Here is a 22886-nt window from a genome sequence, read left to right on the forward strand (position 1 = left end):
ATTGTTTTTTTGTTTGTTTTTTATGCATGCTGTAACTTAGTATCGGTAATTTTAAGCGAGATAATGAAAGTTGAAGAAACGTTTGTTTAAAATACACAATCATGTGTATAAAAAAATGTAATGATTTTGAATATAAAAGAATAATATGTCTCAATTCGTACAGTTGATTAAAAAAAGCATCACTTCATATGATTATTAGGATGTTTCTCTAACTAAAAAAATAAAATAATAAAATGCAGACTATCATTAAATTATCCTGCTTTGTTCCTAAAGAAAGTAACCGTTTTTTGCTTAAATTACTAAACGGATTGCGTGCTTATGTCACGTAGCGGTTATAAATAGAAAGAAATTATTTATAGCTCACGAATAAAATCGGCCTTATAGAGATGTAGCATTTGATCGCATTGAGTTTGATGAACAGGTCCTTGATCTACATTTTAGCTGGAACATTTCTGCCGTTTGCTTAATGAGGCAAACATTTGGTATTTGCATCTTAAGCAGAAATGGTTTATCGTCTTCCATCACGCACTACGGTACCGATATAATTATATATTTTGTGACGGGAACTTTAAATGGTTACACAACATGGTTTTTGTAATATGTGAGCTTTCATTTAGTTTATATATATTTTTGTTTTCAATAAGTCGATTAAAAATTAAAAACTTAAATAATTTGTTAAAGCTTTGCTCTGATAAGTTTACTTGTTAAGACAACTTGACGCTCAAATTGAAAAAAAAAACCCAATTAAGGTGTACGTGGCTACAGGGTAACCAAATTATCCTTCAGATTATTCTTGATATTTAAGACACGATATCTTTGTCCATTAACTATCATTTAGTAAAGAAAATATCAATTTGAGCTTTAAAATTTGACTGTTTCTTTATCTATATATAGATCTCTTCTACTTAAGGAGATTAAAATAGTTACAAATAGGCACAACCAATGCATCGAATCCTATAAAGCAATTTTCTGCCAAGACCTCGTGTAATATAGACGTAAAATTAATAAAATCTTTAATGTTCTTTCAAAGGTGTATATTAAATTAAGCTATGTGCTGAAATAATCAAATTTAGTAACTATTTACACGTCAATTCTAGCTCGTTTTTGACGTTTGTATGCATTGTGAAAAAAGCATCTTTGAGGTGTGATGTGTTCAAAGAACTGCCAATGTTAAAAGGGAGGCAAGCCAAATAAAGACAGTACAGTTACAATATTTGCAGAAAGTACTCCGAAGGATTCTTTCTCCTCCAGTTTTCTTTGTATACTTTAATTTGTAATCTTTTTGTTTAAATGCAATGCATTCACTACTGATACAGAATGCTTATCAATATATTTTGAGAGAGAAAATAGTATAAATTGGTAAAATTTGCATAATATTTGATTCATTTTTCTTATCTTAAATAAAATATAAACTAAAGCATGTTTAGGCATATTTCAAAGTATTCTATAACCTGTATAAGATACGAAATGTCAATAAGATATATCTTTTTTTCATGTATTATACATTTTTTTGTGGTACAACAATATTTTATTATGTGAAACATAGTGCAAACAGCGCAATGAACAATTGCAGTACATGTACTACAAGACTGTGATGATGCTAAGGAGTTTCATAGGTCGGTGTCAAAATGTTTGTTAGTCCCTCCATCGATCCTTCAACACACCTCAAAATACAGCAGTTGTATTGTATCCCCTCTGCCAATATGCATGGTCGGGGTGTACTTTTTATCGTTATAAGAACGATGCAATTTATAGCTGCTATATCCAAAATTAATGACAAACTAAAACATACACATTTACACAAACACAACCATACCTTACATTATTTTGCTTTATTGTTAATTGTTTGTTTTTTTTTTCTTTAAAGAATCGCAACATATTTTAAGAGTACACTATTTTATAGTTTTAGAATCTTGATGCAGTATTTCCCATGACGATTTCACTACAATCACTTGACCTCTTTCATAAATAAAAATATATTTTTTTATTCCCATATCATTGCAATTATTATGTTATTACGCAAATCGAAAGTAAAATTGTTAAAAATGTCTGCCACTGATATTGTTTTGCAAAATACATGTATTTACGAGGAAAAATGGCATGTAACTAATTACACAGACAAAAAACCCAACATAATTCAACACGGACGTCGACATAATCTTTGTTAGACTGGTTCTTCTCCTTAAAACCGGATATGCGTTGAATTGTGAGAAGAGTAACCGACATAAACAGCAAATTACGGGTATGTCTGGATATTGTCGTTAAGCTACTGAATAGGCAAAGTCATAATGGAAGAGGGCAACAGAGACTATTCAAATGTATGGTTGATTAGATCTATTTTTTAACCTTTCAATTAATTACTAAATGTATCCAGATTTCAATTCAAATACAGATTTTTTTAAAATGTGATTTTTCGGTTTAATTTTTACGAAAACTTTTTCTATCATTTGATGCCAACTGGGCCCAATGTTTCAAATGAGTTAATAGGTAATAGATGTCCAAACCCATACAATCTTTTAACATTAATTTGTATTGCACAGAACATGCGACCAGATTTTCTTACCGGATTCGACCAACTGCTTTTAAATCCCTATTGACCATTTATTATTCAACCAGTTGCATTTTGGGAGTTGATTTTAATCAACTCTCGTATGCAGTTACTCTGGCAAACCAAAAGTGAAACAGTGTTTGGACCTAAGCACAAATCATCACCGCTAACAAGATTTAGTTCTTGAAAATAATCAATAAATTCGATGTAATGTATCTTGAAGCATTGGTTTTTAAGAGACTTATTTATGAATACCTTGAAAATAGTCAGATGTTAAATAAAACGAACAATTTAGATATTTTTTGCAGTCATTTGTATTCATACGCCAGACATCAATAAAGTCTCGTTCAACCATCGGCTGTCTCCGTAAATCTCCGACAAACATAGAGTTATTCTATATTAAGAGGTCGCGTCATCAATCTATCACGTGACCTGGTGTACACATTCTCTTGCTTGTTGGAGATTAACGGAGACAGCCGAGCATCTGCTTGAACGAGACTAGAGTTCATTATTGCTTAGATCCATACAATTTTTGAATATTTCGATTACTTGTACATAGTTTGATGGAATAAACTCTATCTTTAATCATTACATAACACGATTCATACAGGGTTTTTCTCAAATTTCATGTCGGAAATGTCCAAGAATTCATATTTTAAAATTGTGCGTAATTGAAAGACAGATTATAAACTACTTGCCAAGCAAGTGACATACCGTTGATTATAAAATGAATAATAATCGATAAAATCAATTCCCGTCAGTACGTCATTCCTATTGGTGCAATGCTTCGCATTCATTGAAGAATACTGAAAATTTGTATTCCTGTTACACAAGATCATCGGACTTTTAAATCGAATATTACATCATTATTTGAAACACATAATTTAGTAAAAATTGTGGGCCACTGGTGCATTGTTGGCTATGCAGGGTTCGGACTATATGTGGTTTGAGGTACAAATGTGACAGATAGCCGTGTTTGAGTACTGTTAAATGATCATTTTTAAAAGAACCATTTTGAAACGAAGGGCACATTTAAGAAAATTATTATCCTTGGTTTGAACCTACATGACACGACGAATTTTTGCACGTTTGCTCTTAGCCAATTGTTCTTGTGCATTCAATGTTTCAGAACAAGTACATTTGTATATCGCCGAATTTTCATTTTAAATAAATGGCATAAGCTTAACCTTTTTCTGTGGTTTCATGGATAAAACAATTTCCCGTTTCATAACAAAGAAAGCCCATGGGCCAAATCGCTCACCTGAGCAACAATAGGGACGATAAAATCAGCTTAACGGTCATAATACAAAATATTTGGAAATTGTAGTATGATATATGTTGATCGTGTATAAAATAAAAATATATTTTCCCTTGGATACTTTTATGTTTATAATCAAGTCCCTTTTCTAACAAGATGATTTTATAGTCATATCATATGTTGAACATTGCCTTTCTCAAAACAAAACAAAATAAGTGTTTATATATGGGATATAAACCTACATCACACTCTAAACCCCTTATAAGGCCGAGAAAACGTACAGACGCCAAAGTCTAAACAATTGTAAAGAAACAACAATTTGCCAAAATGCTTGCATATAAGTAAAGCCCTATATTATAAAATCTCAGTTTCTGTGAATTAAAATGTTTTACACTGTAACATTGTATCCCCAATGTGGCCCACCCTACTCCTCAAGATATGATATAAACGAATTTAAATCTACACTACCTAAGGTTGCCTTCACTTAAGTTAAGGCTTTATTCCTTCTATATTCCTATTTAAAAATTTGCCCCTTCCCCCGTCATAAATGACCTAGGGATCATGATTTAAACAAATTTGAATATACTAAGTCCCTACCCCCTTCTTAAAGATTTACTCTATAAACTCCTATGTATAAGATATTCGACCCCCATTGTGGCCCAACCTACCCCCGGGGGTCAAGATTATGGCAACTCTGAATTTAGACCACCTGAGGATGCTTCTACATAAGTTTCAGATTCCCGGCTAAATGGTTCGTGAGAAGATTGTCTTTCAAAATTGTTAATCATTGCTGATTTTCTCTCATTGACAAACGGTGTGCTCTTTAATTTTCACAACTTTGAAATTCGTGTAACATTTGCCTAAGAGGGCGTTGTGCCAGATGTGATTTAATTGGCCGAGTTGTTCTGGCGAAGATGCTAAAAATGTAAAAAAAAAATATAAAAAAAAAAAAAAATGTTCATACAAACGGACACACAGACGAACAAAAGGACGACAGACGAAATGTGATCAGTTCATTTGAGCTTTCAGTTCAGGTGAGCTAAAAAAGTTTTTTCTTATTTGAAAATCATGATATGAAACTATGTAATAATTCTTCAAACACTCAATTCACAGTCTTTAAATTTTGGTTTATATCATGATATTCTTCCGGAGATTTTGCAAAAAATATCCAAAGCTTTACAGTTCATGGAAATCTTTTTCACAAATAAAATGTCTTGGTGTATCACAATAAACATCGTCCCATAATGCAGAGCGCAGAAGATGAACGCATTTCTGGTTATCCGGTTCCCCAGGATACCAAGGTGAATACGTCACAATGTTGCCACGGCGATTCCAGATGAACTCACTTGCATTTAAACGCTCAGCACCAATCCATGAAGAGCATGAAAACGGCCATTCTTCTGGGCATTCGACTTTCGAGGTAAATAAAAAATTAAGAAAATTGATAATTTTAATTTTATGTGGAATTTTATTTGTTCAATAATTTTGATTTTATGACTTATCTCGTTGTATTTTTATAAACTAACAGTGAAATCACTATAGACGAGTGAGATTTTATAAAAAGGCGCTAAAGTTATTCTCCAATATATTAATGTACCGCGAACGTTTTTAGTAAATTGAAAACATTATATAACATACACATATCTGCCTTGCGAAGATCATGAGTATTTTACGTCAGAAACTAACTGAAACCATGTTGATGTAATGTTTTGGTTGCAAACAAAGCTATAGCTTATGAAGATTAAGTGGCACTTTCTCAGTACACTAGAAACTGTTTATTTGTGTTCATAAATATTACGTACTTGTACTTGCAAGGGCACAAACTACAGTGTATGTTTGATATATTTCTAAATTTAAAATAAATTAAAATAAATTAAAGTTTTAACAAAATTCTTCGCTAGTTAGACGTTCCTTGATAGCATTCATTAAAAATATTAGCATCATCTTTCATGATATTACAAGGGCTGTCCTATTTGCAAAAATGCTTTTAGAAATTATTGTACCTCTACCTGTATTGGCCGCTGGCTTGAGAAAAGTAGTCACTGAGCAAATAAGCAGTCCCTTTTGCAATTAATGATTTTGAAAAATAACTGCACCTGAGTTGGCAGTTAGCTTGAGAAAAGTGGTCACAGAACAATTGAAGATTACCTTCCATAATATGTCAAGGGTTGTCCCACATATCATGATTTTAAAAAAAAAATATTGAACCCGTAAAGGCCGCTGACTTAAGAAATGTAGCCACTGAACAATTCACGGCTACCTTTCATGATATAACAAGGGTTGTCCCATTTTCAAAAATTGCTTTAAATTTAGAAAATAATGACATGTAATGGCCACTGGCGTGCGAAAAGTAGACACTGAATAATTTGGATTACTTTTTATGATTTTTCAAGTGTTGTCCAATTTGCTAATAGTACTTTAACAAATATTGAACCTGTAAAGGCCGCTGACTAAAGAATATGAATGAATAAGACTTATTATGATATCACAGGAGTTGTCCTTTTTGCAAATAATACTTTTGGAAAATACAGTACCTGTATTGACAATTGGGTGGACAAATGTAGTCGTTAACCACGTGTTTTCATCTACAGTCTCCACTTCCGTCAGGTAAGCGCCCATTTGCTCACATTCATCCTGCATGGACACAAAGAAGATTAAAAGAAGATAGACGGGTATCATAAATGCTACATATTTTACATGCATTAACATTTACAGCTTCATTGCCTTAATGTCATTATACATATCGTTTCTCCAACGGTATTGAAACTCTAAACACATTGATACATTTAACAATGATGAGCAATGATTCGAATTTTTTGCAAATATTCTGAATTAAATTTTAAATCAGAGTATAGAATAGAACTCTATCAAATTTCTAACATTACAATCAGCGTAATGATTATATCGGCACTTATTTATTTGAAAGTATTGTAAACAGGCTTTGTTATAACTGTATATTTGAAATAATTTTTGGCAGTTTTTGTTTTTTCTGTACTTAGACGTCTAATACATTTAAACTTATTTCACACAGTCTTGTCACTACTAACTTCTGCAATCGTTTCATGAACCTCCATTTTTGTAATAGAGGCTGTGCGTGTTATAATTCAAACCAGGATACCTTACATTTTCTCCACGTCATTTTGAATTCTCCAAACCTGTAACAATGCCTATTGTAAAAATGGTAGCCACGCTCACACACTGAAAATAAACCAACCATGGAACACATTTCAGACACGTTACATTTGTAGGCATATCAGGTTATCAATAAATGATTTGTCTTACATTTTATATATTTATTTGTTAAAATAAATGAATGATGAAAGCGTCCCTTTTTTAAGTTGGCCTTGAAAAGTGCTTCCATTGACATTACGAAATACAAAATTATTTGTATTTAATACTGTTTCATAAACAGAAAAAAAAATTCGTTAGAATCAAAACTCGATCCACAATGTTCTTTTTAAAATTGAAATACGAATTACAAAGAGTTATATAAAAAAGAGAGATATAAGAAACAAGAGCAAGACGCTTGTCCTTTGAACAACAGATAAATGCTTCAATTCATTTTATTGGCATTGTGAAATTGATAAAGAAGAAAAATCAGGCATACACGTCAGATGTACTAAATGTTGGTGATACAGTTCCAGTTGCAATGGGGTTACATTTCATCTTTATCCACTTCAACTCATAAAAATTCTATTTTGGAACTCAAAGCCATAATAACTAAAATTGTTTCTGTGATTGTTACAAATATATGAATAAAGATGTGTTCAATATCAAAATAAAGTACTTCAGTATACGATTTAAACTTTACTTTAACTTTACGTCAGGTTATGAAATGTCGTCTTTTAAAAAAGTTACCTTGGGTCATCTTTAAAGCCACCATTCCTGATTTTAGTACATCTGCACCAACAAGTTCCTCCGTTACTTCAGTAGTTATCAACCGACACAGTCTTTGAGTCCTATTGTAAATAAGTGCAATGCACTGCGCTTGCTTTTTCAAACATAGCGAAAAACACTGAATTCGGCTCTTACTGCGTGTGGAAATCAGGTAAAAGAATTTAGCGTTCGGTGGGAAATTTGAGACTCTGCTAAACCTCATGCTTGTTATTTGAGAATCCTCGTCCGATGCAATAGTTTTGAATTCCACCTGACCCAGCATGACCGCATACAAAAATAACAATAGGGTAGAATCTGGAGACATATTGGAATTGGAAACAAATTCTTCTTGAAAATCACAAAATTATGTTTGTTTTAATAGACCCCTTCACGGTAACCAGCGGTAATGCTCTTATGCAGGTCAAACTCATATCATAATGGTTAATCTACGTTATGTTATTAATAACCTACAAAACCTTCGCCAAACTATTAATAATATTTTCCCTTGCAAAGGAGCATTACTTAACTTACCGAGAAAGGATATACTTCACATTAGAAGTGTTTAACTTATTTTAACAAAGTTCATGTTTTAACAAAAGTGCATATATTCCAAGCTTGCGCATTCTATTTTTCAAATATCGATGACTTTCTGTGATGAATCGTATGCACTTTTCAGTTTAATATTGTCATCTATTATCATAATTATCTAAATATCAAATATGTCTGGAAAAAAATGCTCTCAATTATCTTTTTGTAGTTACATTAGGTTTGTTCGTAGATTTCAGTAATCGATTTTTCACTGTGCTAATTACATTGATTTGTTTTTAAATCACTGCACTTCATATCTCAGATTTGGATTTTGTTAACTCAAGCAGCAATATCGTGTATCTAGAATATGTTTGCTCTCTATAGTTCACCAACATCAACATTTACAAATTATGTTTACAAACCGAAGAACCTGCATGATTAATGAACATTCGTAATTTTAAAGTACACACAAACAATCACGTACCTAATTTTCTTGACAAAGTTAGCATCCAACATTTTGTCTATTACAGACAAAGACGAGAGCCTAGTCTTTACGAAAAAAAAGTGAAAAAAGACTGTAATACTTGGACCATATCCATGATGGTGTTTCTAACGGATCCGGAAATGGGAACGCTTTAAGGTTATCCGAGATTCCAACGACTCTTAATTATGCGAAGAGGGATACCTCTAATACCAAAAGTGTTATGATTAATAGGCCCAATAGAAGCAAGCCCAATGTTACTCTTAATACTCTTGTTATGTTATCACGTATAGCTCTGACCTTTTTAACTCAGAAAGCTAAATGGTCGATACCTTTTACATAATTTAGAATTATATAAGAGAATATTAAATGTACAGTATTAGACATTTGGCCATTTTCACTGTCTTTCACACATTACGCATCGCCCTACTTTGTAAACTATACAGTGACAGCTTCGTGTAAATTCTTATAATTTCATTTTATGATGAATTTTTCTTGAGGTTTAAACTTTTATAAAGTAACGTAATTATTCATTCATGTATACAGTCAAAAATATATTCGTTCATGTTTTGCTATAAATGCGTAAAAAATTAATTCGGAAGTTCATTAGCCTCGCCCAAAGGTAAAGATAAGCTCTTTTGCAAAACAAGAAAACATCGCGAATTATCTTTTATATTTAAAACGGGTTGTAGTTTCGGCTTTACGTATGATGCTGACAGTTTATATCACATGCTGATCATGTCTTTAAGGGGGATGTGCGGCCAACTTGTACATTTGAGGATAAGAATGCAAACATTTCTTGAACTAACTTGTTTCTGCCCGAAACTGACCAAAGCTGTTGCTAAAAGATATAAAGGCAATAAATATGAGATACAATATGATGTTTTGTATGCAAATTATGTTTATACAAGAACAGGACAATGTCTTTTTAATCACTCAAAACAGCTGTCGAACTGCGCTGCTACAGACTTATTTGGAAGATTTAAAAATAAACAAGTTAAAAAAACATGTAGAATATCAAACAATACAGGAGTTTGAAGAAAACACTCTCAGGACTTTGGGGGTTTTATAAGCATTAAACAGTCAAATCTTTCTTTAAAGTATTTTGTGTGACCACCAGTCCTCTAGCTCTGATCAATTCCCTTTAGCGATATGGAAAACTATTAGTTAAATCTAGGAATAAACTTTCTTGACCATTTTTCAACAAGAGAAATCCGAGTTCACGCAAAGTACTTGTGTTGGGTTTGTGTTGCCTTTGTACAAATTGTCTTTCGAGGATGTTTAATGCATGCTCTAATTGATTAAGGTCTGGGTCGGTGAGAAACCTATACACTCCATTTTTCTGATTCTCGTTGGCAGCATATCATTAAGAAATATAACTGAATATCTTTAAAAAAAATTGTGACTCTGCTAAACGCGAGAGCCCGGAAGGCGTTTTCATCATATTATATTTACATCTACCAAGCATAATTTCCTCTTTTTCTTACGGAAACATATAGTTAATTCATAGCTCTATAGAAACAGCCAGACTTAAATCTACGCGTCCTATTTATCAATTGGTCGAAATTTACAGCGGCTAAAAGTGACAGGACTGAAATTGACACGCCCTGTTTATCGATTGGTATGAACCTACAGCGACCTAAGTAAAGTCCCGGACTGCACGAAATAATCATGACGATGCCAGACTCAAAGTCTCACAGGAGACGATTCAGCTGTTTCTTTTAGCTAACGTACTTTTGTACATTAACAGTTGTTTAGTGAATTTTACTAACTTTTCATAATCAATTTATTAATTAGTTAAAGAAAGGTGTTCATATATAAACAATAAAATGCTTTCTTTGATGATTCATGCGGATTTTGAAGGTAGCGATCATTGCAGGAAAAATTTACATAACCCGCTAACGCGGGTTATGTATTTTTCCTGCAATGTCGCTACCTTCATATCCCGAATTAATCACCAAAGAAAGCATTTTATTGTTTAAGTAATGTAGATAGATTTGATTTTTGAAATTCCCGCTTCTGATAAAGGATTGTTTTCTCGGACGTCCGCGTTAAAGGGTATAAAAGCGTCGCATCATCAACGCACGGATCTGTTGAATTGTTCTGACTGCAGAGAAGAAAAGACGTGTCCCATTAGGTTGGTATTTGGTATATTCCCATCAGAGAACATAGAACTTTCCTTAATTACTCCCCCGGGGTGTGCTAAGCATGCTAACCTTATATAGTTACATCCATATTGAGTAGCTGAGTACTCATTTGTTGAGGACTAATTGGTATTTGATAACTCATAAGTTGAGCAATACTCGGATAGTTGATACTCATTTGTTGAGTACTCATTGATACTCATTAGTTGAGAATAGTTTATTTTACTTATTTTCTAGTTCATAAGTTCAGTTAGAATTTTAGTTTTTTAATAGTTTTTATATTGTATGGAATTTTTATTATAGTTATTGTTACTCAAACGATTCAGGAAATGATTGATCAAAACCGCCGATCTTGTACATATTCAGGCGGCATTATTATTTTTGCGTATGTAAATTGTTCTTGTAGTTTGTAATTAAGTACTTTTATTAATATCTCAAACTCAGTTTAGTATCTGGGGGATCCCGCGAAACTCGGTGTTAAGGTAAACACGTTACAATATGATATTGTTATGAAAGTCACATGGACCATGGACACTGCAAGCAATAATCTCATAAAGCAGGATTTAGATAACATATTGGATATGGAGAAAGTAAGCGTTAACGTTTATCAAGAATATGATGAAACTGTTTCTTTTCAACGCTCTTTAAATTTGAATGATTATACAATTCCTGTCATTAAGGAGTCTTAATACATGTAAATAAAATGTTTCATCTTGGCGGCCTGTGCTTTATATATGGAAGAATAAAGTAGCAGTGTTTATTCACTTAATATACGTTCCAGTATAATCATTCGGGTTCAAATATTTTGTCAAAAACAAACAAACAAAGAAAAAAAAAGAAAAAAACATCAGAAATAATGAAAGCAAAATTTTTCATAAACTCCAATTAACAATCCTCACGAATCGAAATTTCATTTAAATTACCCGATATAATCGATGAATGCGAACTGCAAACTTCTTTAAAAAAACGAGATCCAATAACTGCGCAGACCTGACAGCCATCTTCCATCTATCATCTTGTCGAAATGTACTGTTGTTGAAAACAACAAGTAAACCTTAAAGGAGAAAAGAAATGCACCCCCCCCCCATAAAAAAAATAACATAGGTTCCATAGGTTGCTGGCTCGTGGGTTACATTGTATAAAAGCCCTGTCTGTAACTCTTCCTACTCCGTTGAATACCTGAAGCTCGGTTACGTACGCATATATTGATATTAGCAATCACGAAATTGTCTCGCAGTGATTTTAAATAGTAAAACAGTATTTCTTTGTGCTGATTTATACTCACTTGTGTATAGAAAATATCTAAAGCTATTTAAGGCTGCACTCTCTTTAACTTGGTATTGATACAATATTTATCATTATTTTAACTGAAATCATCACATTTAGACTTCTATTATTTAATCGCATTTTCTACTAAATATGTATTTCTTAAACCTGTACAGTGTACTTTGAACCGATGGTAACGGAATATATGTATGAAAAAACTCAGCCGACAGTTGATTTATATCGGTTTGCGTAATCGCCTGAATTAATATTATATTAAAGATATACAACTGTTTGTATTTTTTAACCGTATAATAATAGTAGTTTTTTTTAAATTTCACAATAAGCGGTATAGTAGCAGTGAACAACTATTTCCCGATCATTACGTTGTATAAATCAGAAAAACATAATTGATGATCAACTTTTTATAGATATTCTTCTTACTGAAATAAGGGGTAAATCTATTTCATACTCTGCTTTGAAGAAAAAAAAATCAAATGAAAGAGAAAAGGAATTGGAAAATGATATTACATGTCTTGAGCAGAATGTAACAGAAAACTCCTAAGATTTATTATCGAACAAACAAGATGAGCTTTTCAACATAAGAAAAAATAGATTAAAAGGTCAATATATCAGGTTAAAGTCTAAATGGATTGACGAGGGAGAAAAGCCGTCCAAATATTTCATTAACCTAGAGACTAGGAACTACATAAGTAAACAAATACTAAATATTGAAAAAGATGATGGGTCGGTTATTTTTGATCAAATGAAAATATTAAAAAGAAACTAAATCGTTTTATGAACACTTGTATTAGAAAAGAGAAATTATAAATGAAGAAAGTTTCCATAAAAAGTTAAAAAAAATTAAGTGTCCTTAACTTAATAAAGAAGAGTTAAATATCCTTGAAGGTCCTTTATCTGATACAGAAATTCTGAATTTCCTTAAGAAAATGAAAAATGACAGAAGTCCTGGCCCTGACGGTTTTACAAGTGAGTTCTTTAAATTCTTCTGGAGAGACTTAGGAACATTTATCACAAGAGCAATAAACCACTCTTTTCAAATAGGAACTTTTTCAGAAATAAATAAACGAGGTGTAATTACATGCATTCCCAAATCTGGAAAACCTAAACAATTTCTGAAAAATTGGCGTCCCATTACTTTACTGAATATTATTTGCAAGCTAGCTTCAGGAAGCTTAGCTGAACGCATGAAAACTGTTCTAGATAAATTGATAAATAATGATCAGACTAGATTTTTGAAGGGAAGATGTATTGGGGAAAATATAAGACTTATATATGACCTTATGTATTATACAAAGCATTACAATATACCCGGCCTTTTAATGTTAATTGATTTCGAAAAGGCTTTTGACACCATCTCATGGAGTTTTATCTCAAAAAACACTAGACTTTTTTAATTTTGGACCCTCCTTCAAAAATTGGATAAAAACATTCTATAACGGAACTAAGGCATGTGTGATTCAAAATGGTATAATTTCAAAGTCTAAATGGATTGATCTCGATTATATCTGATATTCAATTAGTTCTTTTTAGAAAATATAAAAATAAAGAAAGTTATAAATTTTTTAACCTGGTAGCTCTTATTGTGAAGCAATATATTTTTTCATGTAAATATGAAAGTAATTCGATACCAAATATAAATGCCTTGAAAAAGGTCATAACAGAAAGAAACTGAAAAATATTTGCTGTTGAAAAGATGTAAAATATAAGGAATACGAAAGCCACTGGCAGAATATCTGTAAAAAATTGTAGTTATAGAGATAAGTTTAATTGTTCTGTTTTTTGTTTTTTTTGATCGCTGTGAACCCTCATATCATTTCAGTTGTTTTCAGTATAGCATAGTCTATACTTGTACTGTAATCCACCTGCATTATCTCTCTCTCTCTCTCTCTCTCTCTCTCTCTCTCTCTCTCTCTCAAAATCAGCTTCACTTCATATGAAATAAACAAAACTGTACTATTAAGTAGAAATAGTCTAAAGACTACGTAATAAGTTTATATAAATGTTCCAAAACAGTATTTTGGAATTTATCAGTTCGTCCTTGTTTTTAACACACATACTGTCGGTTCGAAGTTAAATATAAAATATAATGTAAACCAACTATAATTCGCAACTATTTTATTTCGCGATTTATCCGTGATGATCTGGCAACTATACGGTAAATACTGGTCCGAGGCGAGAAATATTCGCGACAATGAGGCCCTCGCGAACCTCGCGAAAATTTCTCGCACACAAATATAGTATTTATATCAATCTAATAAAAATTAAAATTTTCACCAGCTCCCCAGTTTTCGACATGTCGCGTATATAAAAATAAAAACCTGGGAGCGGATTGAATATCTAATTCTAATTAGATTGTATGTACATATGTGTATAGGTAATCAATATCTCTGGAGGATAAGCTAAAAAAAAAACAATTTAAAACAAGAATTTATTTTACAAATCTACGAAACAACTGCAAAATTAAAATATGTTTGTAAATACAACAGCTCAATTCCACACGCAGTTGACATGATTGCACAGTGGCAATTTTATCTAATTTTATTCAACTTTGACATACATTTAGCAGGCACATGTAGGATATACAGGCAGGACATCATTATTAATATTATCTGAAGACGGAAAAATAAATCTGTCATCTTAATTTCAAAGCAATGGAAAAAAAGGGTAATGAACGAGGTGTAACCCAAAGAGTGAAAATTATAACAGGACGCAATATTCAAGTTCCCCTAAATACTGTTAACAAATTTCTATTCGCATGCAAGGTTCGTGAGAGCAATGTTGTCGAGAAAATTTCCCGCCGGGAAATTAAACCATTGTCCAGATAATTTACATCTATATTCTGAAAAGTACTCCCTGCAAATCTATCTATCTATCTATCTATCTATCTATCTATCTATCTATCTATCTATCTATCTATCTATCTATCTATCTATCTATCTATCTATCTATCAAATCGTCTGCCTTTCTGTTTGATTAATGCACATTTATTACAAACAGTAGAGGTACATGTTACAGTAAAAAAAAATGGAATAAATGATGAAGTGAATTTTAGAATACATCCAAGTAACTCTTTCTTAAAATTACAAGAATACTACTAATTACTTATCAAAAAAGTCCTGATAATCGTGATATTACTGTGGTTTCATTATTATAAAAGGGCATCAATTTCGTGGATAAAGTGAAAATCACAGTTTCAAGGTTACGTAAATTCGGGGCCAATGACCCTATCAATAAATTGTTAGTAAAAATTGCAGTTCAATGACCATTTAATTTTATGGATAAACTAAACAACGAAATCTACAAAAATTGGTACTCAACGAATATTGATGAAACCACAGTATATATATCAAACTTGGTAAATCTGCGTGTGTTTATGTTTCTCACATGTTACACACAATCAGCAAATTGCATATTTTCATTGCCTTATAATTTTTGACTCAAGACATCCACCCAAAAAATCTGTATCAATCCAAATGCAAGATCAGCTGGTAGATTAATGAACAGTCTTATTTATGCAATTCTATTTTTCAATTAATATTATGAAATATTTCGTTGCGTTCAGTTTCACTTAACTCAATTGATTTAAAACTAATGCTATTCTATATTGTGTGGCACAATGTATTTTGTGGAATGGTTCCTGTCTCAATGACTGTTGATAAGACTGTAACGCCCCGTGTATGTCCCCCACAACGTGCTGACAGATCCCCAGTATCTGCCACGAGATGTCTCTGAGATGTAAAGCTACATATCTCCCATCATCATAGAGCAGCAGTGTCTGTAGGTCTGTCAGTGACTGTAGACACTGGGACCGGTTACCTAGCCTGTAGTTACTTAACCCGCTTAGCATGTCTGTTACTACATAAGGTGAAATAAACAATTCATATATACCGTTGTATTCACCTGCTCTTTGTTCTAAAGCAAGTTCCTGAATGTAATAAACATCATTGTCAAGAAGTACACTGTAAACAAAAGCTTTCTTCATACGTTTAGACAAAGACCAACCAGCCACACATTCATTGTACCTTTCTCGGTCTACTATGTTATACATGATATAGGGCTGAGCGAGTCTTGATTTAACCAGAGCTGTAACATGATGCGCCTCTCCATATCTACAAGTTCTGTAAAAATACATAGCAAGATACAACAAACAAGACACATCACCAACTTTACCTGCCAGCTTCAACAAGTTACAAGTAAGTCTGTCTGATCGGTAGACTTTCTTATTTGTACTATCTGATGAACTACTAGTACTGAGATTTATAAATGCTGTTAAACTTAAAACATCTGCCGTGCATTGCTGTAATGTTAATGTCTCATATTCTGTAAATGATTGATTTATCAAAACTGTTATTAACCTCAGTATAAGATAATTAATCCTTATGTTTTGTTGTGAAAAACTTTTCTGAAACATTTCCCTTCTGATACAATAATCGGTATCAGCAGCGCTTTGGATATGATTAAGAAGTGGTTCTATTCTGACAAGACTGTTACATATAACTGGTTCAATCATTGTTCTGACCGTCGGACTTTGTAACAAGCAGGTCACGCCCTTTTCGTAATACACGTTAAGTTGCTCAAGCAGAGACTTGCAAGCGCGCGCACCTTTAACTGTAGACAATTTACTGGCAAACATGTTGTTCTGTGGGACAAAAAAGTTTGGAAACACACAACGATGAACGCTTTGTAACAAATATTTAAAACATTTCCAGCAACAATCCAATAAGTTATTTGGACACCATGGAATATGTCCTATTTGTATCAGCCAGAACATCGTTGTCTTCACAAAATATGAACACAGGAATGGTTCTTCTGTGTCCAGATTGATGACTTCCTTTAGAAATATTTTCAAAAGTCCGTAACACAGAAATTGCGTATGATTCATAGAATACACTAGTTTTTGTTCTGCCTGAGAAAACGATAATCTCCAATCAAGTTCATTTTCATCGGCGGCTTTTTTATTTCCAAAAGGCACAAAATGACAACCATTCTCAAGAATATCACTAAACACATGGTCTGGAGGCCAGTTATGCAGGGTACATCTTTTTCTCCAATAGCAGGTTAATCGTGACCAGTTGGAACAATGAAAACAAAGAACAAAGTCATTTTCTAGGTCACCAATGAACCTGTTTGCACAGGGACCATGGGTTTTTGCATTTTTTAAGGTTTTCTTTACATTAATTGAATTAAGCATTATCTGTCTCCATCTTACACATGATATATAGATGCCGTCATTATATGGAACAACTGACAATTCAATGTTTCTATCTCGTGGTGACGTCAAAAGTTGTAGTCTGACAAACCCTGGTGGTGTTTCAGTGTCCTCCATGAGAATAATTGAATGTTTTGATAGATCATAAACACTTGACTGTGATAGGTCAGTTATCACTTTATGATTTGTAATCCAGAACATCGTGTCTCTGTCAGAAGAATTAAACCTAAAACCTTCCCTACAACTACCACTCTCCATTTTTCTCATACCATCATCTACCTGTACAGGTATCTCTATCATCTCCGCCATGTCAATCACCTCCCTCCTGACGGCCACGTCTGTCGGTGTCCCTATATAACCACACAAACCCACGTATATGGCCTCAGAAACACGGCAATTGTCAGACATTCCGTGATTATAAGTTTTGTCCAATCAATTTTCTCATGTTTCATTAATGATATTCAGCAGAAGTTCTTTACTCTGTCCATGTTATACTCCGTCATATTTACCTCAGTTCTTGGCTTCCGATCGTATACCCTTATCTGAAAGTTTCCAGCACTTAAATCTAACCTGAATTATTTATTGTACTTTCGCTTTAGATACACGTAACTAATGACCGGTAACATCTGAAAATTTTCAGCCTTATGCTATAAATAAGCGATTCTAAATTCTTACCTGGAATTTTAAAATTTAACTGGGAATTTTGAATAACATCTATTTTTGCTTTAGAGAATTAATGATCGTGTATATATACGATACTACATATGTAGTACATTGTATCCGATCAATATCAATATAGGAAAAGCTATTATATTAGGCACAGGAGGCTAAACAGATAAGTTTAAATTTGTCTCTAACTAGACCTTTTACAGTTACAGCTCTATTATACGAGGGTTGTTCGGAAATTATTGAGACAAATCGATTATTTTCTTTTCTAAGTGACGAATTATGGTGAAAATTGGCATAGACACTGAAAAAACACCAACAAATAATAAAACAAAGTGATATTAAAAGAATATTAAATATTTTGTTTACGACAGTAGATAAACAAGTCGGTAGTCGGGGTACCCGGCGCAGCCATGAAGTCGGAGATTTAACAACTTAAACATCTACTTTATAAGTGTCCGTAGACTTACAGTTAATGATAAAAGAAATCAAATTAAAAATGTTCATTTTGCTATTCTTTGCGACTAACTGTTGATTAAGTTTCACTGATGTTCGAGTTGAAATACGGATATGGTACACGTATATTTACCAAACAATAAAAATCTGACAACGACTTTACATTGAATTTTGACGTCAAGGCGGCGCAACAAAAACCATTAAACTGGTGGAAATCTCAGAAGAAGACCTTTAAAAGCCACGCAATTGCGTAAAAAAAAACTATACGATGACAAGACAAGGTATAGAACTTCAGTTAATCATATTTTTTTCACTGATTGTTTAACTAGAATTAGGCCAAAGGGATTAATAAACAACTTTTGACACACTAACTGTTGTCAACAGTTCTAAAATATGTAAAACATGACTGCAGGAGACATTCACAGTAATTAGACTTTCAGGTAAAAATAACTCGATTTTTTCTCTAAAAAAAACAAGAATGAGAGAAAATGTAAATAATGACATCTTGAAAATAAAATAAAAGATGTTAAATAAAGAATAATTCTTATTTCAGTTCGTTTGTAAGGTGTTTAAAACACGGGAGCAATAAGAAGCGTTAAAATGACGTTGCGAAAAGTTTGCGGTTGCGCCGGGTTACAGGACGAAGGCACGTTGGTCAGCCTACTAGGAATGATCTATTCATGCCATGAACAAGAAACTTTTCACATTGATAAACTCTATCCTGATTTAAGTTTTAGTAAAATTTCAAGAGTTTATCTTTTTTACTAAAAGAATAAGAGAAAATGTCTCAATAATTTCCGAACAACCCTCGTAATAATTGCTGTTTACAAGTTAAAAAAAAGTGGAACAGTGACTCTAAACTCTATACACTCTTATATTACGAAGTATTGCGTAAGGGATACACATTGCAATTAACACTTTACGGCAAAGGATAAAGGCCATTGGGCCCTATCACTCACCTCAGCAACACCTTCCAACATATTCGGGATTTTCATAACCTGGAGTTATCGTTCGTAACACGAGTTATCTCTCCATTAGAGCAGGTATAGCGCTATGTAACCAGTATAAACAAATGGTTGAAACAAACGTTTTTTGTCTTGTTTAATCGGTTATTGGTGTAAATTGTCAATATAGAAAGACGACTGTGCAATTGAAAGATGCTGTTATACGAAAATACAAAAAAAAAAGGAGAGAGATTTGACGAGCGCGCCTAATCGTACCTCGTACCATATCCAGGCACATACCGTGGTTTTTGAACGTGGATTGGGATCGAGGGGGGGGGGGTGGGGTGGGGGGGGGTGGGCTCATAAAAAAAACTACTTAACAAACCAGAAAATTTTAAGAAAAAGAAAAAGAAAATTACAACCTCTCAAATCGTGAAAATCCTAATCCGTAGGGGGGTGGTGGGGGGGGGGGGGGGTATAATGTACTTTACTGTACTGCAGACCTTAAATCTTGAATCATTTCATTCTTTTCACAGATTCACTATTTATTTATTTGCTCCGAAAAAGGTAAGGGGGTGGTGGTGGTAACTTTTTTATTCACTTTTTTATATGTAAATTTATGAAAAATATATGTTGCAAGAAGAGGGGAGGGTATCCCCCCCTCCATTAATGCCACGAGCCCGCCATTTGCCAATAAATAATGCAGTTGCTGGCGGTGAATTGCGTGGTTTCAGGAGAGGGCTGTTGATACATATTCATTGTATTATACAGAGAAGTGGACATACAAAGCAATCCTTAAGACATGGATGGTTTTGTCTGTCCACCTCTCAAAAGAAAATATTTCAATCTATCAGTAGGTCGAAGTACAAAGATAGGCATTATACCTACGTATGTACATGTATGTATCTGCACTGAACATTGGTGGACCTTACTATACTTACTCTTGATGGATTTCATTTAGATAAATGAATGACTAATTTCAATTTCATCATCATGGGAATTTAAGAGATAATGGATAAAAACATCTGCAACCTAGCTTTTGTGCAATTTTTCGCATACACCGCTTGCAATCATGTTTTCATTTAAAGTGCGTTCCGATTTTGATTGACAACATTCACGTTTATATTTTTATATACATGTATAGTTCATTCCATCCTTAATTTTTCATGAAAAGTTTATTTCTAAAATGGTGTTTGCTATAGATGGTACGTGAATAAAGTACACTTCAATTACATAAAGGGCATTGAGATAATTGATAAAAGTAATTAAGGTACTAATATAGTAAAACAAACAAACTACAAAATATTGTTTAAGCTGTCTCCTCAAAGACTTAAAAGAAAAGGGATCTCTTATTTCAAACCAAAGACAAATTCAAATTTCGATGAAATCTATATTTAAAAGCACTAAGCTCTATTTTCAATGCTGTCATTCCTCTTAACCATATAATACCGGTATCTATTTTATAAAACAAATCTGTTTTGTTGAGAAATTCAAATGATTGTCATCGATTAAACATCCTACATGACAGGTGCAGCTGCCTGAATTGATGACCGTCGTTGCCTGGTAAGATACCAATACCCACTGCGTGTACATATATATTTTTTTCATGAAAGCATGGCATTTCGAACGAATGCATCTCAACAGGCTAGCACAAACATCGTATTTTGAAAGTGTACGGGGGGTTAGAAGAGCAGACCGACCAACCGAAAATCAAGACGGAAAACAATTAATAAACTAAAATAATCACTTCAAACATTTTCAAAATCCCAGTCTGTAAAGATAGCGGGGCGGGGGGGGGGGGGTATCTCGTTTATATAAATTTAATCAAAATTATATAAATGCATACTTTCCCTTCGGTCTATATTGTTTTTGCGTTGTCCTCAGAAGAAAAAAAATAGGGACAGTTCGTTAAGAATTTATATTTCTATATTTGATTTCTAAAGAAGAAAGTTGATTTTCAACTCCTGCCTCTCTAATATTTATAACATCTTTTATTTCTGTGTAACAGGTGGGTTCATTTTATCAGAGAAACCACAATACCACCATCCATCCGTTAGCACACAAAAGGAGTAATTGTCACCCCCAAAAAAGAATCGTCATGTCTTTCACTCGCAATGTTTGCCGAATAAGCAAAACTATGTACATCACGTTATACATTGTAATCAAACGCATTCTTTGCATTCATTTTAATATTTTTAGATAACTTTTGATGTTTTCTGTTTGGAAATTTAAATATCATCAAATGTTTTTGCTGTAAGAAAAGTCGTATATGTAAACTCCCGCGCTGCTTACTCATCTTTTAATAACCGGAAGTACTGCATACCTGCTATGAGGGGAAGATAACTCTTTCAGTAACGATAACTCTAGTTTCTGGGAAGACCGAATATGAACAATGGTACATACACGATTCTGTAATAAATATTTTACTCGCTGATGCTAAAGATGAGTGAAAATAATTAACCCTAAAAAAGGTGAGACTTGTTAAAATAAGAACTTGAATGTGTATAGGGCATATTTAACGTACCTTTATTTACAGAACGAGGGTTGTTTCGTGAGTTACCGAGAAAACACAAATATTTACCCTTTAAAGTGACGAATTTTGATGAAAATTTGATAAACATCGCAAAAAGACCGCCAAAGGATTGCATAAAGTAAAAAAAATATTAATGTTTTGTTTACAATGATACATTTACTAGTCAGTGACCGGGCGTAAACTCGGAGATTAAGAAACTTAAACATTTACTTCCTAGTATCGGTAGAGCAACAATTAATAATTAAAGAAAATCAAAATAAATATAAACTATATGCTTATTTTTCTATTTATTGTGACTAACTTTTGTAAAGTTTCACTGGTGGTTGAATTGAATAAGGGAGAGATTACGAATTAATTTAATATCAAGAAATAGAAATCTGACCCCGACGATTTTATGAATTATCAACCGCCGTTAACGCGGTGCAGCGAATTTACATCAAAATTGTGGAATCTCAGGAAAAGAAAGAATCCGGCCAAACAATTTTAAGCAAAAACTATAAAATGTAAAGAGGTCAAGATTTATATTTTAGAGTTTTATTTTTCATTTTTTTCACAGAAAGAGAACTCATTGGTAAAACTCACTCTAGTTTTTTCCTCAAAAAATCAAGAACGGTTAGAACATGTAAATATTGGTAGGTATTTGTTCACTATTTGTGTGTAAGTAACTTGTGTAAGTATTTATAACAACACTATCCAGTGAATGATATAATGATCTTCTTGAGTGTTGATATGTACTTGCAGCATAACTGCTGCTACCTTATTACTATAGTTACTAAAGGTCGGCACAAGACTCAGACCTGTCCTAGCAATATTTTGTATAACTGATAACATTATTAATATGTATCTTGGTGCATATAATGTGACATCAATGTAAGATATTTTTGAAAGTTACTTTGTTTAATAGTTCAATACATATAATTAGAATTTTCTTGTAATTTTGCGGGCTGCCTTCTGTT

General features: G+C 32.9%; 2 protein-coding genes across 2 annotated transcripts; both read right to left on the minus strand.

Annotated features, from left to right (window-relative positions):
- Positions 1 to 4846: 4846 nt before the first annotated feature.
- LOC128163948 (low affinity immunoglobulin epsilon Fc receptor-like) lies at positions 4847 to 8071 on the minus strand. The gene is made up of 4 exons (XM_052827644.1): positions 7665 to 8071; positions 6925 to 7004; positions 6341 to 6440; positions 4847 to 5218 (listed from the first exon to the last, which is right to left on the minus strand). The coding sequence occupies exons 1-4, from the start codon at positions 8005 to 8007 to the stop codon at positions 4983 to 4985; spliced, it is 759 nt and encodes a 252-aa protein (XP_052683604.1). The 5' UTR covers positions 8008 to 8071; the 3' UTR covers positions 4847 to 4982.
- Positions 8072 to 14569: 6498 nt separating this feature from the next.
- Positions 14570 to 17739, minus strand: LOC128163941 (uncharacterized). Its single transcript, XM_052827632.1, has one exon. The coding sequence runs from the start codon at positions 17737 to 17739 to the stop codon at positions 15691 to 15693; it is 2049 nt and encodes a 682-aa protein (XP_052683592.1). The 3' UTR covers positions 14570 to 15690.
- Positions 17740 to 22886: the final 5147 nt, after the last annotated feature.

The sequence above is a fragment of the Crassostrea angulata genome, chromosome 9, assembly GCF_025612915.1.
Source record: "Crassostrea angulata isolate pt1a10 chromosome 9, ASM2561291v2, whole genome shotgun sequence".
In the NCBI taxonomy this organism is placed as follows: domain Eukaryota; kingdom Metazoa; phylum Mollusca; class Bivalvia; order Ostreida; family Ostreidae; genus Magallana; species Magallana angulata.

Excerpts from the sequence above, each read along its gene's own strand:
- LOC128163941 (XM_052827632.1), bottom strand. The coding sequence starts at position 17,739 with ATGTCTGACAATTGCCGTGTTTCTGAGGCCATATACGTGGGTTTGTGT.
- LOC128163948 (XM_052827644.1), bottom strand. The coding sequence starts at position 8,007 with ATGTCTCCAGATTCTACCCTATTGTTATTTTTGTATGCGGTCATGCTG. Across the intron at positions 7,005-7,664 it reads GGCTTTAAAGATGACCCAAG|TGTGTGAGCGTGGCTACCAT; the intron begins GTAACTTTTTTA and ends GTTTATTTTCAG. Across the intron at positions 5,219-6,340 it reads CCACCCAATTGTCAATACAG|TCGAATGCCCAGAAGAATGG; the intron begins GTACTGTATTTT and ends TTACCTCGAAAG.